Here is a 17,503-nt window from a genome sequence, read left to right as displayed (position 1 = left end):
CATCGTTCTTTGCAGTCAACTCTATATCCTGAACATTCATGATTAATGACTTCACATGATTCGATTCATTACATGAATATATTTACATTCTAAACAGAACAATGCACCTCCCTGGGTCATGTGGGATTTTATCCGTTGCTTCAAGCCTCGTTTCCCATAAATGTCCTTCTGGGGCGGCCAGCAGGGCAGGTAGAGGAAAGCCAAACAGAGATTGATGGTTTAGCAATGTTTACGACGGAATCTAACTGTGAATTCGTTCCCAGTCATTTTGATAAATGTGTACGGTGATGTTTAAAACTGTTTTGCAGTCAGATATGATTGGGTAATTTATGGTCATATGCATTTATGGGTTGTGGCAGAATGTGGAGTTCAGAGGGATAACATTTTGGTAAGCTGGGGATTCAGAAAGTACGCAAAATAGGTATATTTTGTGTTGTAGGTCTGTTGTGTGTGTATTCTCAAGTAGCGCAGGACTCACATGTGATGTACAGGTCAGCTAAAGAAAGGGTTTGTATTTGTTGATTAGGTTTGACTGCTTCTGAAGCTTCAAGCCTTTATCTTCCTTACCATACCTGGTGTATATAAAACCAGTTTTTTTCTTGTATTTATTCTTTGATATTTATTGATCGATTGATTATTAAATTGATATTTCGATTGATGCATGGATCCCATTTTATGTAATTCATTCAGTTTCTTTTCTTAATATACCTCTCCTTTCCATTTCTTGGTATTTTTGATACGCACGTAAAATAGTTTCGAATTTTGTGTGTTTCTCCATTAAGTTACACCTCGTATTAAGTGACTTTTCTATCAATCAACTTTGTGGGAACTTTGTGAGAAGTCATTCTATTCTACATCTTTGTGAATCACTCAATAAGTTTTTAAATTCTTAGTTTTTGACCAGTGTACGGATCTGATAATTTTAAGTATATTGATCAAGATGGCCTATGTCAAATCAAGTTCAGCTCTTTATTTGAGAAATAATATCTCCCAGGCTTGTGGGGAGAAAATTGGAAAACTGCTAAAAGACAGACTCTATAGTACAATGTTTTTAGTTGTCAGGTTAATAAACAATCCCACAAGTTAAGGGTGCCATGGTTTTCTACAAGGTTAGGCCATGGTTTACCAAGGCCAGCATTCTACTTACACTAACAGACTCACTCACAGTGCATTCCTCGGTCACTTGTTTCAAAACCAGGTCACAGAGATCTTTGTCACGGTTTCACAGCGTCCAATCACGTGCTGCGTATGGTACTCTGTCAAGGGGAAAACAGTTTGCCATTCAGTATTATATTAGCAGAACATGCACTGACGATATGTGGCGAATAAGGACAGTGAAACAGTAATACAGTAATTAAAGTAATAGGGTACAGTAATAGGGAAATGAGGACAGTAAAACAGTTATAAGGACAGTAATACAGTAAAACAGTTATTGGATACAGTAATAGGGCGATAAGGACAGTAAGACAGTTATACAGTAATAAAAGTATAGGATACAGTAATAGGGCAATAAGGACAGTAAAACAGTTATAAGGACAGTAATACAGTAAAACGGTAATAGCATACAGTAATAGGGCGATAAGGATAGTAAGACAGTTATACAGTAATAAAAGTTATAGGATACAGTAATAGGGCAATGAGGACAGTAAAACAGTTATAAGGACAGTGATATAGTAAAACAGTTATTGGATACAGTAATAGGGCGATAAGGACAGTAAGACAGTTATAAGGACAGTAATACAGTTAAACAGTTATTGGATACAGTAATAGGGCGATAAGGACAGTAAGACAGTTATACAGTAATAAAAGTAATAGCATACAGTAATAGGGCAATAAGGACAGTAAAACAGTTATAAGGACAGTAATACAGTAAAACGGTAATAGCATACAGTAATAGGGCGATAAGGATAGTAAGACAGTTATACAATAATAAAAGTTATAGGATACAGTAATAGGGCAATGAGGACAGTAAAACAGTTATAAGGACAGTGATATAGTAAAACAGTTATTGGATACAGTAATAGGCCGTAAGGACAGTGAAACAGTTATAAGGACAGTAATACAGTAAAACAGTTATTGGATACAGTAATAGGGCGATAAGGACAGTAAAACAGTAATAAAAGTTATAGGATACAGTAATAGGCCGTAAGGACAGTAAGGAGAGTAATACAGTAAAACAGTAATAGGATACTGTAATAGGGCGATAAGGAAAGTACAACAGTAATAAGGACAGTAATACAGCATAACAGTAGGATACAGTAATAGAGCGTAATAGGGCATATAACAGTAATAGGGCAATAAGGACAATAAAACAGTATAAGGACAGTAGAACAGACAGACAAAAACCATTTGACTTTCAAAGTTAATTTCAAGAATCTATGAACTGTACATGTACTTATCCCCTATTTATTTTATTTTTTTGTATTTTCTCTCACCAATGGTAAAGATATAATAGCAACACAAAGGACCATTTTTATTCAGAATGGAACAGCAGATGAGTTCAATGGTAGTTTATAACTTTACTTGTAGGGCAAAGAATCAGGATAAATAGAATAATTTGATGCCTCTGTTGGGATTGGTTTTTTATTTGTTTAACTCTGAAAAGCAGGACAATCTCTAAATTTTTAGGGGGGTAATACTAGAATATAAGTTCCTGTACGGGAAAAGTGCTACAATGCAAGTTACAACATAGAAATTTATATGTTATTTGTATGTGGTATGTGAGTCCCTACTCTCATATTCTAGTATATAGTTACCCAGGGAGTTGCAGTAATACTAGGAACCAATGCAAATTTCATACTCATACTCTTGTACTCATACTTATGCTCATACCAAGTAGGATTCTACTCGCCCTCATTCATACTCACGCTGTTGCACTTGCGCTACAATGCTGCATATGCTATTAAACTGTGCTTTGTAAGTGTAAGTTACAACACAGGATATACAGTAGTATGCATACTATACAGGAATCTAAGTAATACAACACAGGAAATATATATACTACAAATACTGGAATGTAACTTCAGAGCACAGAGAATGTGTCAGAATACTGGAATCTTTAATTAACAGCACAGGAAGTATGCATTAATTCTGCATATTGTAAGTTTAGAGCATATATATGGAAAATATGCTGCAGTTCTGGGAATCCGAAGTTATAAGACTTGAAACAAGGTACATGTAAATGGAAGTATAATGTATAACAGGAAATATGTAACAATTCTGGAAAGTAAGTTATGGCACAGGAAGTATGCTATAGTTCTGGAATATAAGTTGTAGCACAGGAAATGGGGTACATTTCTAGTTTAATGCAATACAGGAAATATGCTATCGATACTTGAATTGATGTCACAGCACAGAAAATGCAATAAACATACTGGAATGTATGTTACAACTCATAAAACCATGCCTCAAACATTTACAAACCCCCTCTTGAGATATCATCTCTAGGTCAACTGCTGACAGTATATATACTCCAGGTTATTGACCTATGTGTGTTTGTTTATGGGTGGTTGGTCCATCAAAGTAGCACTTCATCTAGACAATTGCTTTTAAAAACCAAGTTATCCTGATTTTAAGTTATTGGTACGAAAAGATAAACAGTAAATGTATCACACATATTATTTATGGTTACCGTGATTTCCTTTGGTTTCAAAAGTGGGGCGCTGCGTCCTTCTCTCTCCTTTGAAGAAAATATTGAAGTTACGGAGGACTGCATAGCTTACGTATCATTTATTACAGTTTGATTTGTTTGAAGTTATAATTGTTAAACCAAATAAGAAGCCATAATTACCATGAGATCACCTTTTCCTTTTCACAAATGTTGTAAATATTCTTTGTAAGTGGTTGTGTTTTGTTTTTGTTTTTTACACTTTTCGTCATATCACCATCTAACCGAACTATTTTTTTGTTTCACAAAAGCTAAGTGTATGTATTTTTCACATGTTTAAATCATAAAATCTCTATCACCCTCAAATCATGCCTTTTTGTATTTTACCTTATATATTTGTAATCAAATTTCATATTTCAACATTCAAACTACTTCAGAAGACCAACTTGTTCAGAGGGTCCATATCTTTGGTACCAAATTTTATAACCTCTAAAAAAGCTGCCAAACTTTGTTTGGGCTTGTTTGGTTATTCTCAGGCATCAATTTACTTGACCTCAGGTGGCAAGGAAAGTTGTTATACTATAAAAAGTACTATGCTGCCAGTTAAGTCAGTATTCACCAATTATGTGTTCATGTACGCCCTCATTTCTTTAGTCATTACTTTATATCTACGAATCATTTCGATGGATTTACTCATCGTGATTTATTCCGATGCAAGATTATAAGAAATTATAGCCAGAAAGAAAGAAAGAAAAAAATCAAACTTTGGTACGATGCAAGAAAAGTGAAAAAAAAAAAAAAAAAATGATAAAGTTGAAATCGACCGTACTTCTTAACTGGTGATGTAAGTTTTGAAAAACGGCGTTAAGATACTATGAGAAGCTGTTGATTGTACACATTTTCACAGTCAAAATGTCTGTCTATCTCTGAAGGCCCCCCCCCCCTCCCAAAAAAACCCCAGCATCGACCATGTATCTTTTCATTGCAGTGTATAATTAACATATATCTCTCATATTTCTTTCCATTCATTCAGTACAATGATGAGTTGCACTATTATGCCATACCAGTATTTCTCGCTTGCGCCTTCGCCTTCATGGTCGCTTCCTCATATTTTTCAGTGTACGAGGTTTGTATTTCCTCCTCCAACTCTCACAACATGTCGCAATCCATCGTGCCCGTCAAAACGGCCTTCGCTTGGCAAAATACATTTATGCTTGAACAAGTCCAACCAAAGTCTTTGGAAGGTATACCGTGCACTTTTCTCAACAAGACCTTTTGGGGGTTATCCCTAAGAGTTCATTTCACTTCATTCGTTGTCTTCAAATCTTCAATGAATATTTTCTAAATATATATATATCTTCTACTCCCATGATGCAATGTCCCTCACCGACCAGAACAATAAATCTTCCCTTTCAGGATCGTTATCCTTCCCCTTCGCAAATTCAAGAAAAAATCTTTGTGTACGAATTTGGCAAGTCGACAAAAATGTTTTTGCCAAGCGAAGAGGAAATGGTAAAAAGTCTGATATGTTTTTTTGCATAATGTTACTGTGATTATGAAATGTCTTTCCAAATACAGACGAACCAGTCGTATACTTTCTACGGTATTACCCTGGCGATTGTCGGAGTGTACGCATACGCAATCGCAAGCTGTTTTTTCCTCGTGTACGAGGTAAGGATCTCGACGGAGAAAACTCAGACGGTTTCTACGATCAGGTTATAAGTTATCAGTCTGTTATCATTGCCATGACCTCTACCATTCTTAAAAAAGATCATGAAACATTCTATTTTATATATATAGCAAAATAATTCAATCTTTTTGAATATTTTTATGACTTCTTTTATCTCTCATTATTAAAAGCAGATTAACCTAAGGTTGTCTTGGAATAATTTAGAGTTACATATTCGGGGAATATCGATATCGTATTGCAATCTGATATGCACAAATCGGCAAGCTGCTATACAAGGGCAAAAGATGTGTAGCAATATTTTGCTCAAATAGTAACCATAGAATTACAAATAGATACGAATAGAGCATTCCAAAAAATGCACAATAAAAAAACAATTATTCTGAACACTTAATTATTCCCTGATATTGTGCATCTGTTTGGAAATTTTTTATTGGTTTGGAATATTTTAAAAGTATTGAAATCAAACTCTACTCGTTATGCTTACAAATCGAATTGTTGTTTTTCTTTTTTATCTGGTGCTCATCCCAAATGGGTAGGAAGAATTTCTCAAAAAAAGGATTTCAGAGACATGAACAAATTTGAAACTAAAATTAATATGCTATTACATGTTCACTATACTACTGATATACAATATATTTTTATTACTTTGATGGTCGCTTTTTTGGATTGCAGTTTGGACTATCCGTGGATATTTTTTTAATGTTTGGCTCTGTTTTATCCCTAAGAAATAATTTCAATCGAGTTTATGATTGGTTCTCCATTTCGAAATGGTAAACAAATATCCTCGATTACATTCTGTGTACTTGAGCCAACTACAAGGGCACGTGTACTTTTGGTATAAAATGTGAGGGTATGTTTCCATCTGGGGGTGCATCTGTACATTTTGAACGTATGATTGCCATCTAAAAAAACTAGCAAAACTGTAGAATGAATTACTTCATGTTGGTAGCAAAGTTGTTATAAGGTTTTTAGAGCGCCTCTTTTTATATACTTCCCTTCCCATCCTCACCCGTTTGCTCACACTAAACCTGGTTAAAAAGTACATTTAAAATGTTGAAATTCTGTGGGGTCACATGATATTATTTAAACTTACTCTTGTGTATTTACAACAACACACTTCTTTTTATGGAACCACTTTTACCTGCTCAAATTGTGTTATTTATGCAATTACTGAATTTGAAAGTTTATTTTAGTTTTTTTGGGGAGGGGTGGGTTGAATATGACCATTTTTTTTTTTAAACGGTGGAAAAAAAAAACCCAGGTTGCACAGCTGTTCTGTTTTAAGTGATACTAGATATTTTTTCGGATGGTTAACATATGGCAGTGACAAACAGGTAGCTCCCGCTGGGAGTGATGTGACCCACAGGTGACATGTTCTTCATCCCCATTGGTTGTAACTGGTAGTATGAGTCAGAGAACATTGGTGTCCTCTGCCAATCTGCACTGCCTAGGTGACGACGATCAACAATTTCTGCAACTTTATTTCTTGGAAGAACTGGGAAGCAAACAAGTCAAAAATATATATATATATCAGGGATTTGTTTTTCTTAAAAATCCATGTTTTTGCTAGTTTGGAATTCATCCAGAAGATAATTGTTTGCTTTTGATAAATGTAAACAGAGTTCATGGTGACCTTTCACCCCCCTTATGGTGAACCTTAGAAATCACAGGGTCCAATAAGTTGAACAGGTGACTAAGTTGTCCTTTGGGGGTGTTATTTGTGGGGGGGTATTATTAGATGGAAGTAAGTGGTAGCTTGGGAGAAGGTGAGGTCAATTTGTCAAGATTGCAGATTTTTACCTCAGAAATTCAATCCCTTCTTTGAAGTTTTAATTGTGGGTAATGAGACCTGGTTTAATCCAGTTTTCCCTTTGTTTTATTGCCTATGTGCTGGTGTTTGATAGCTATGCTGGCAGTAGATTATGGCATTTTCCCCTCCCCCCCCCCCACACACACACACACATGTATGCCTACTCCCCCTATGCTTATTCCTCCATCTTTGTTGTCAGGAAGTCAAACTGTTGTAAAATTTGATCCCTCACCCGTCCCCTTTGCCTTTTTGAAGCCATTAATGCTTAAAAGCATTTTAGGAGAAGGTTAATGAATAAGAACCATCTGTCCTGAGCCTACTGTTAACTTAGTCAAATATTGTATCAAATCCTTGTTTTAAAAACTTCTTGTTAAAAATACTTTGATAGGGTTGAAGGACAGGGATGTGGAGACCATCAGTAAACTGGATGGTATAGTCCTAAAAAATAGTCCTAAAAACTTCATTTTTAAACATCATTTACCATTTTTTAATTGGGTGGGGGAGGTGTAGGTGTAGGGCCTACCATCACCCTGGATTTATATATATTTAAATATACTGCAGGAGAAAGCTATAATAGGATCCCCTCCTTGTGTTTCATATTTTTCTTATGTCAAATGTGTCAAACTGACTGATACCTTTTTTTTTTAACGTGTCGCTTGCGACCATGTCAGATGGCCGTGGACACGTTGCTGCTGTGTTTCTGTGAAGACATCCGAACAAACGATGGATCCGAAGACAAGCCGTACTTCATGGAGTCTGGACTCATGGTAAGAACATAATCACTACCATCATTAGCAGTACGGATGTACGGAATCTGATTAAAGCAACAGTATGTGTACATGAATGTGAAGATTCCAATGTTGGTCATGGGGTAGGGGATGTGTCGTGGGGAGGGGGTCATGGGTTGGGGAGAGGGTTATCTGTAAGTTCAGCTTCTGTACACCCCTCCTTAAACAAGGCCGTCCTATTTACTACGGTACACAATTTAATAGTTTGACCTCTGACACCCTTCTACCCATCACTGTTGTTAATATTAATTGTGACCCAAGTCAGTATCAAGTCACTCGTAACAAGTATCCGTCTCGCATAGTAAATTATTGACGTAGAGAAAAATACAACTGTGACCCTGAATCAACGAGGATCAGTGTTTGATGTACAAACTCGCTGTAGAGAACTTCAGTGCTAGTGGTATGTTAAAACTCAAACTCTGGTATGAATGTATGCGTGTATGTTGTATGTACATGTAAACATTCACTGTAGGCTCAACCGTCATTAGTTTCATCTCAGTACTTGCACAGTCACACAGTACACTGTGTATTCATACGTGCAAAACTCAACGCTGTTACATGAGCTCATTCTCTTCATACCATATACCAATATATTACACACGATTGACTTTTTTTTTCATCTTTTCTTTGTTTTTTTCTCTCTTAAATTTGGTAGGAATTCGTCAGTAACAGCACCAAGAAGCTGAACAGCAGATCCAAGAGGCGGCGAAAGGATGACGAGGCTGATGGAGTGGGCGTGGTCACACCAGACGAAGTGGTGGAACTGAAAAGTCAGGTACGGTATTAAAAGGCTACAAATCAAATGCCGAGTTGTCGTGTACTACTTCTTCAGCAAACCCTCGATGTCCATATCCTCCCCCCTCCCCCACCCCCTCCTCTCACTCTCTCTCTCTTCTCCTTCTATCCTCTTCTCAATCTTCACTGCTATCAGGAAATCAAACTGTTTGCAAGTTGTGGATTCTCCTTTGACACTTCCATGTAAACTTACTTAACGCTCTTACCTTGCATTTTTGTAGCTGGTAATGCATTTTGGTTTGGCAATAATGCTATGCCTCTTGCTTTCCCCCCCCCCCCCTTTTGGAGGATGTTGATGGGGAGGAGGCTAAACACTGAATTGCAAACCTCAACATGTTCAAATCGTTTGTTTAACGGATGTACTGGGGTTTATATAGTCGCCGTTTAATATGTTCGTCAGATCCCATTCCCGAATCTCGACAGTTGCCAAGCCTCTCCACCCTACGACGACAACAGACACGACCTAAATAGTTTATGTCTTGAGTCATAAATTCTTTTGAGAAGCTATTTATTTGATTTATTGTGCTACTAGTGTTACATGTTGGCATGTCACACAGATGTAAGAAAAGGAAATGAAAGAAAAGAAAACAGCATGCTGTGAATTTACATTCGTTGGTTGTAACGTGATGCCGGAAATTCACAGCAGTGCCTGTCAATCAGATGTTTCCCCATTTTATGTTAACATTACCCCTACTGTCAGTTAGTAAAGCCACACTTCCTTGGAATGATTTCAAGCGATATCACGTGTACAAATATTATGAAATTGGATCCTCACTTCGTTGGCAGACGACTAAAGAGTCAGCCATGCTTGTTCTCGAATGCTAAACGTGGAGGGTCAGAGTTCAAAAGTGACTTATTCCCCCGACGGGTGATCTCGAATGACTTCAGTGTTTTCTCTGTTCTGTGTGTTTCTCCCGCAGCCCGCGGAAGTGACGGAGGAGAAGGAAGAGCAAGAATGAGCGACAACTTCGGAATCGGACAACCCCCCCCCCATGGCTGTCCTCCTCCTCAAGGAATTCTCCGAGGGGCGTAGGATCGACTATTTAGATCACTGGTGAAAGGATCGAAGGGTTATGTACATAAATGATTTTACACATTAATACGAACTGATGAGCATGTTAGCATGTTTGATCAAGTTCACACTCGATTTGTTGTTATACTGTTGGTGTTAGTGTGTGTGTGTATGTCTTTGTGATTGTAATTTCCTCATTTTATTGTTTCACTAACGGAACTAAATTTCACACTCACAGCTTTCATTCCCAACATGATATAAAGCAATCACCACCTCAGTTGCTAACTTTGCAAACTTTGGCAGAAGAAGATTAAATATGTAGAAATATGAATTTTTTTTTTTTTTTTTTGGAAACAAATCACATATGCAGTAATTTTTTTCAAGTTGTTGTATGCTGCCATCTATTTCTGATATACCACGCTCCCTATACTCTGTAATGAAAGTATCACTTAATGATCATCCTCTTATTAAAGAAACTGTTTTAATTTGATTTTCCTGTCTGCTATTTTTACATATGGTTCCTTTTTCTTGGGGGATTTGTTTACCGTAGTCATGTAAACAAGAGAATTAATTTGCCGTCATCAATCTTTTGAGTCTCTGGCATGAAGCCAGTCATTCCTTCTTGTCATCATAGAGGTCTTACCCAGCAAATTATGACTGTGCAAATAAACACGACGCTAATAATGTACCGAAAGAAGTAGAAAAACAAGGGTTTTGTCCCTCTGGTGGCCTCTGGCTTATCATTGCACAACATGAACAGATGACATTTTTAAATTCATCTGATGCAAGATCGTTTTTTTTTTTGGAGAAGGAGAAGGAAGAAGAGGCGGAGGAGGACAGGGATTATCCACTCATTAGCATAATCCATTTTTTTTGTTAAATTGTAGTATTTATTACCTTGTCTTTGTTACATTGTGCATTTGATAGACATTTAGCATAGATATTTGCCTTACAATTGTAATAATTTCTTCTTTTTTTAAATTAACTTTTGTTAATCATGAATAACTTAAGCCTGGGTAAGATTGCCTACACATTTCAAAACTTTTTAATGAAAGAGTTATTTCTGTTTGATCATAATATGTGCACCAAAAGGTTTGTTTCTGATAAGAACTAGTCCCTACACTTCCCCCTTACAGGGCTTATCTCTGTTTTATTTAGTCCTGAATCAATTATTACCAAATTTATATCCGTATGAATAAAAGGAAATGGTTTATTTTCTTTCTGTCAATGAAAAATCCAATGTTGATATTGCATTTTCTTGGAACCATGTTCTGATTTTTGCCAATGTTCTTTGGTTTTAAAACAAATCGGTACTGTTCAGATTGGATATGGGTAAAAACTGGGGTAATGTTCAGATTGGGTACAAATGCTGCAAGAGATATGTTAATTCGATGTATACACGTGTAAAAATTAAGTAGGCCCGAGCGTTTTGATCCTAGCACGATCTTCTTCAGAGGCTTAATTACTTTTTGGATCTTCTTCAGAGGCCCACTAACTTTTACACATTCTCTTACTACACAGGCTCTTTAGTGGATAAGCAGTTTGCTAATTATTTGGTTTTATTTGAAGTCAATGTAACATGACTTAGTAATTTTTTTCTACAGTATTACTTTATGATTTAAGAAAAAAAAGGTTACTGTAGCCAAAGTCTAGCCCTCATCTTTTAGTTCAATAAAAACATGAAATTCTGCGACTATGTCAGCGATATATTTACATCTACGTCTGACGTGGAGTGAATTTACAGGCGTAGCGAGATAATGGACTCATAAATAATAGTCAGACTTTCCACTTTGTGCTTTTACAGGTTTGCCATTTTGTCTCAAAGCCCTTAATTAGTCTGTTGCATATTTTCCTGTAATATAGCTTTCTGTGAGATAAACCAATCAATCACTGTACATATATTTTGGTCTTTCATGGTATAAACCATCTCCAGGTTTCAGTCGTTCTAGTTCTAGCTAGTTTTGAGATGTTTGCGACTGGCTCACAATAATGGTCACATGAATGAATTGTATAAAAATTGGTCTGTCAAAGAATAACCTAAAAACTCCACAAGTTTGGCCACAAAAAAAACAAAAAATGTGATTTCTTATATCAAATTTTAATCTTGATGAATTTCATTTCTGGTCCAAATTTCCTCGTCACATCCCAAAAACTTCCGCTTTTTAAAGATTGAGACTTTTCGTTGTGACATAATTTCTTTGTTGAAAAGGAAAGGTTTGAGATCCGAGGTGATAATGCAGCATTTGTCATGCACGAATATGAAATTTGATAAAAAATATATTTATTGTCATGAAAATCAGTAGTGCAGAGTATTTTAGTGTACTGTGGAAAGTTCCACTAATCAGCATAAAAACATTTTTTAGATACTAATATTGTTCTTTTCTGACAAATTTCTTTCTTTTTACTTTCAATAAAGGTAACATTTTTCTCCACGTTAAAGTACTACTTTCTAGAGGCTAATTAAACAAATTTTTGTATGATGTATTAAGCATTATTATATGCTAGTAGAATTAGTAAGTGTCTTATGTGTATATATTTGGGTACCGTCTTGTTACATTTTTTCATAATGTGATTTTTTGTAGTGGTAAAAAATTTGGCACCAGTAGTTAATAGTAAAAACAACATTTCTGTGATAGTGTTTGTGCAACTTCAGAGGGTTAAAACAGAAGTAAAAAGTGGTTTGTATTGCCCTCAAATTTGGAGTCATAAACCTTTTCAAACTCACCTTCCAAATGTTTCTGGTATTCTCTGAACAATCAACAGCCATTTAGGGAAAGGGAGGTAGGGTGCTTGCATGGAGGGGCCCTTGACCCAGGGGCCATATGGTCCAATGGAAAATGATGTGGCCCTGTTAACCTCGATACTGGGATATGCGGGAGTACTGTTTCATGTGCGGCGGTAACAGCCTGTGAATGATGTAACATTATATGCATCCAGGGGATTAGTATTTGGAACTCGGATTATCGGCTTAGTGTTAATCCGTCACAGTTGCTTGCGTCATATTCCCCTGTTTGCAGAATTCAGGATGTGGTTGCTTATGTACCACTTGCTATTTGTTTATGTAGCATGACTTTATGTATTCTTTAACACTATAAACTGTTTGTATACACACAGTTTACTGAGAATCTTGGTCTCTTTTGAGTAGAATCAATATCACTGACGAAAAAGCCATGAAAAGGAAGGTTTATTTGTCAGGAAGTTGAAAAGGTGAGATGATGTTGTCTACTTTCGTTTCTGAACTAACGATCAAATTAAAACACCTTCCAAGAAATGCCCAGACCTGGATCATGTACATACATAAACATACAACAATCAAACCAGTGCTTTCCTATTTTCCCCTTTCATTTTGGCATCGGGTATCTTTCCTACTTTCCTAAGTCTGATCGTTTGGTTTTATATGAATTACTGTTGCACTGTAGCTGTATACAATATAATTATTGCACAGTGTAGCTGTACACTGAGTTTGTATTGTAGCTTCACAGTGTATATTGGAACTCCACAGTATAAAATGTACAATAAATCTGTACAGTATATATTACACAAGTTCTACCAGTATATATATTGCAATATAGCTCCACAGTAGATATATATTCTAGTTCTACAATACATTGTGTACAATGTAGCTCCACCGTTTATATATTGTAGCTCAGACAGTATATATTGTTTCATTTCAACTCTACAGTATATATCCTAGCTCTACAGTATTTATAGTGCAATATAGCTCCACAGTGTATATTGTAGCTCCACAGTATATATTGTAAAATGAAGCTCCACCATTTGTATATTGTAGCACTCCAGTATATATATTGTACAATGAAGCTCCACAGTGTAGCTCTACAGTGTATATTGTAGCTCCACAGTATATATTGTACAATGAAGCTCCACTATTTGTATACTGTAACACTACAGTATATATTTGTTTGCAGTATAGCTCTACAGTGAATATATGTCAGCCCTACAGAAGTTATTGTACAATCATACTTTTTACAAGTTTAAATCCTTGATTTTGCATAGTATATATATAAGTGCCATCTGTTCTTCTGTATATAAAAGCACTGTTTGGCTTTTGCGTGGGAATTGACATTGTCTGGATATCTGGCAGAACCAAGGTCATTTGGCTATTGTGTATAATCACACATCAGTAGTCAACTATATTCAGAAGGCCCCATAATTATTACACAAAGTAACAGTTAATTCCCAAATATTTCTCCACAAAATGACATCTTTATGAATACAAAGCACGGTGGCGTCAGATTACGTCAAGACTTATTTGATTGCACTAAGCCCCCACTTTGAACTTACTTTCCTGGCTTAGTTGTGCATTTTACTCTGTATCAGGGGATAGAAATACGTATAACACAAAAATTGCTACTGGTATGGGATTTTGCTGGGAAATGTGACAATTTCAAAATACCGATACACCTTTCATCTCTGCAGGGAGTAGGTCTACAAATTGAATCGAAAACAGGCGTCATCGTGATTTGATGAAATTAAGTAAAATCATGATGCCTAGTTCTCAATTTTTTTTTTATCGCTGCAGGAGACCTGTGAGCATGTAAAAATTGCCCGAAATTATGAATATCATGCAAATATACATATTCCAAAACTCTGGTGACCAGTTTTAGCTTATCTTTAAATTTGTTTAAGATGTAGTCCTTTGTTGTATAATTTATAGCATATTGCTAGCTATTATATATATAGCTGTTTGTTTGACTTATTGTGATAAAATTATGGTACTATTGTCCTAACATAACAATACATAATTTACATGTTATATGGAATTATGATAGTATTAACTTCACGAAATGTTCCCACCAAGAGCATGAACTGTTTGTGATTGTTTGTTTGTCTCTAATGCATTCTAGATTTACTATTCTGTATGCAAGTATTTTTGGTACTTCTGTTTAAGTTTGCATTTTATTATCTATTTTGCACTAGTTTAAGTATGAGTGTGTGTCGGTTATCTGCTTGCTTCTTTCTTCTTTTGTATATTATTACTTCCTTTTTTTTTACTTCCTTTTTCTTTTCTTTTTTTTTTTGCATCCGAGCGATTTGTATTATGCCAGCTCTCTGCATGTTAAGAAGCCACCACCTAGCAAAACTTGTTAAACTTTATTTTGTCACAGGGGGTCAGTGGCGGAGCTAGGGGTATTGGTCAGGGGGGCGAGAATGGTCTGTAGGGGCGCTTTCGACACTATCTAAGCGGAGCGCCACCAGAGGTTGGCGCGGAGCGCACAGAATTTTTTTGAGTAAAGATACTCCCTAGAACGCCGGAAATGACCCCTTCCGGGCCTTGCTTATTTCCAGATAAACGAATAATAAATAGGGGTCATCGCCATTTTGTCAGAAAATTTCACCAACAAAATGTGACAAATGTCAATAGGTATTTGAGAGCGCAATAAAAAAGGTCAATAATCGCGAATAAGTAAAAAGTGGTCAAAAGCTGAAAAGGGCGCCAGCAGTCCATTTGAGTCCGTCAGGGGGAGCATCCACCCCTCTGACTGTATGGACGCTCCGCCACTGCAGGGGAGGGGCGGGGGGTCTTGTTTTCGGTAAGGACTTGGGAAAACAGTTAAAGCCCTCACCTTTTGTTTTACTTTCAGTGTAAAAATGCAGAAAGTTTGCGATTGATACGATCGATGTAGTGTCTTAATTAACGTTGTTTGATACTACAGGAAACTGCAGTGTCTTAATTTAAGTTGCTTGATGCTACAGGAAACTGCCCTGAAATCCATGTAGTACAATAGTCACCGATCTGCTGAGAATGCATGGCTAATGGCAAACTGCCTCTTCTATATTTTAATAATGATGGTCAGAAATGAAAACTCCTGATCGAGCCGTGCCACGGCTCCTGCAGGTTAACTATAGATAATATTTTTGTAATCATAACGCACATTAGAATTTTGATATATCGATATTGGTGAGGTAGACAAGCAACACACACATTTTGGAAGCTTGTTAGTGAATGCTGGTAACTAATTAGTAATATTATTATTAATATTAATATTGGGAGGTAACTCCAGACTTGGCAAACCCACCCTGCCGGGATGTAGGTCTACCCTTACGCTAAGAAAAAGAGAAATATTTTCCGATGACTGGGCTGTTCCCCAGAATATATAGGATTATTCTTCTTGGGATTTGACTAACAAGCCCTCTAGCCACCGGGTTCTAAACAAGGGGCCTTCTATATAAATGGTTCTGTTATTCGTATAAGAATGAGATATTTATAATAAATGTAGACAATGGGATATTTACAAAGGAACAATGGCTTCTTTGTCTTTATTTTGCCAACATGGTATGTAACACTTCCCTCAGTTTTTTGAATCCAGTCTAGGAAATGCCCAGGGACAGTTACTGAGCTGGGCGTGATATAGAAGGAGTGGAAGCAGTCTGGTCTATATTATGTGGTGGCACCATGCCTGCAAATACGTGACAGTTATTGGTGCCATACCCCATTCCCGTCCTCTGTTGTAGGGGGGGGGGGTTGAAACAGTGTCAGGTGTTGCTTGTTCTGTCACAGAATACCAACAAAACAAACGTTAGATTAGATCTTGATAGATTCACCTAGTTTGTATTGAAGTTTGGATTCCCCATCCCCTACCCTACCACAAGGTGTACAGGGGGTTGAAACAGTAATGTTAGCCGCTTGCTTGTTCTTTCACAGAAAAAATCCCCCCCCCCCCCAAAAAAAAATAGCTAGGTCTCGATAGATGCACTTAATTTGTATTCAACTTTTCCTAGTATTGACTATAATTAATTACCAGAAAACATTCAGGAAACAATATATCAAGTTTTAAGCTAAAAAATAGATTTAGTTGCGATTCGAAATTGGACTTGATTTTGTTATTGTTTTTGTGTTAAATAATACAAAAGTATTATATTTGAAAAATATTTTACTGTCTGTTTCGACTAAACTGCAGGTTTTCACTTTTATATACCAGGCTCATGCCTAGACATGTCATGAATATAGAGTATTTTTGTGGATTTTATTCCCTCTGGAGTAATTATATAGTTGTAAATGTCAGGTATGTTCTATTGAGTGGAATAAGAGGGAACAGAGGTATCGAGACAGTTATGTCGCGAAGCGCACGTTTACGCTTTTCATGTTACCCAGCTCTATGATATGCTGAAAATACATGATTCAGTATCACAAATTTGCTCAGACCCCTTCCATATTCTCGCCCCACCCCCCCCCCCACACACTGAAATTACCCCTCCCGTATCTCGTCAAGTCGAACACAACATGGACCAGGTTAATAATGGTGATTCAGTAAGATTATTTCAGGTTGCGACATGTTATGACCTGAAAACCTTGTGGTTGCCTAATTGCTTCTATATAGTATTAATCCATACGTAATGATACTGTGTCTAGCTTCAATCAATTAATATATTGATGTGTACTTTTCATCATGTATACTTGGTAGTCAGACAGACGTATACCGCTCATGATCAAGAAATAAGATCGTGGTGTCTGGTAAAAGCACTTACGGGACTGAATTATTCAAGGCTACGGATACATTCCAATAAGGAACATAGGGCAACTGAAGGGTGGATCGTAAACTGACGCCAAGAGAGATCATTATGATCCGTGTGTTTAATTATCCGATATATTCTCTTGTCTTTGCAAGTCCCGGTGAGCATGATTAGTGTGACATTATAGTCAAAACATAAAACGTAAACAATAATAATAGAAAGGGATCGCAAGTCGCAGTATAAGGGTTTACTTCTGGTATACAATTTGCTGCTGTTCTTTTAAAGTTTATCGAGGCAATGTCGCTGTAAACAAACCACGTACTATACA

At 36.6% G+C, this 17,503-nt stretch overlaps 1 protein-coding gene across 6 annotated transcripts in view; it reads left to right on the top strand.

Moving 5' to 3' along the window:
• The window catches only part of LOC139974424 (choline transporter-like protein 1), a 41,556-nt gene extending 25,589 nt beyond the window's left edge, over positions 1-15,967 (top strand). For 5 of the 6 annotated variants that reach the window (XM_071981604.1, XM_071981580.1, XM_071981586.1 and 2 more), the window contains 4 exons: positions 5,186-5,278; positions 7,779-7,874; positions 8,551-8,670; positions 9,611-15,967. In XM_071981604.1, coding sequence (XP_071837705.1) covers positions 5,186-5,278; positions 7,779-7,874; positions 8,551-8,670; positions 9,611-9,649 — 348 coding nt within the window. In that variant the 3' untranslated portion in view covers positions 9,650-15,967. Of the gene's footprint in view, positions 1-4,640; positions 4,734-5,185; positions 5,279-7,778; positions 7,875-8,550; positions 8,671-9,610 lie in introns of all 6 variants that reach the window. The other variant, XM_071981594.1, reaches the window with a different exon arrangement.
• Positions 15,968-17,503: the final 1,536 nt, after the last annotated feature.

Source organism: Apostichopus japonicus, chromosome 2 (assembly GCF_037975245.1).
Source record: "Apostichopus japonicus isolate 1M-3 chromosome 2, ASM3797524v1, whole genome shotgun sequence".
Classification (NCBI taxonomy): Eukaryota; Metazoa; Echinodermata; class Holothuroidea; order Aspidochirotida; family Stichopodidae; genus Apostichopus; species Apostichopus japonicus.
The sequence above is the reverse complement of the archived record's forward strand: the minus strand, read 5'-3'. Positions and strand labels throughout refer to the sequence as shown.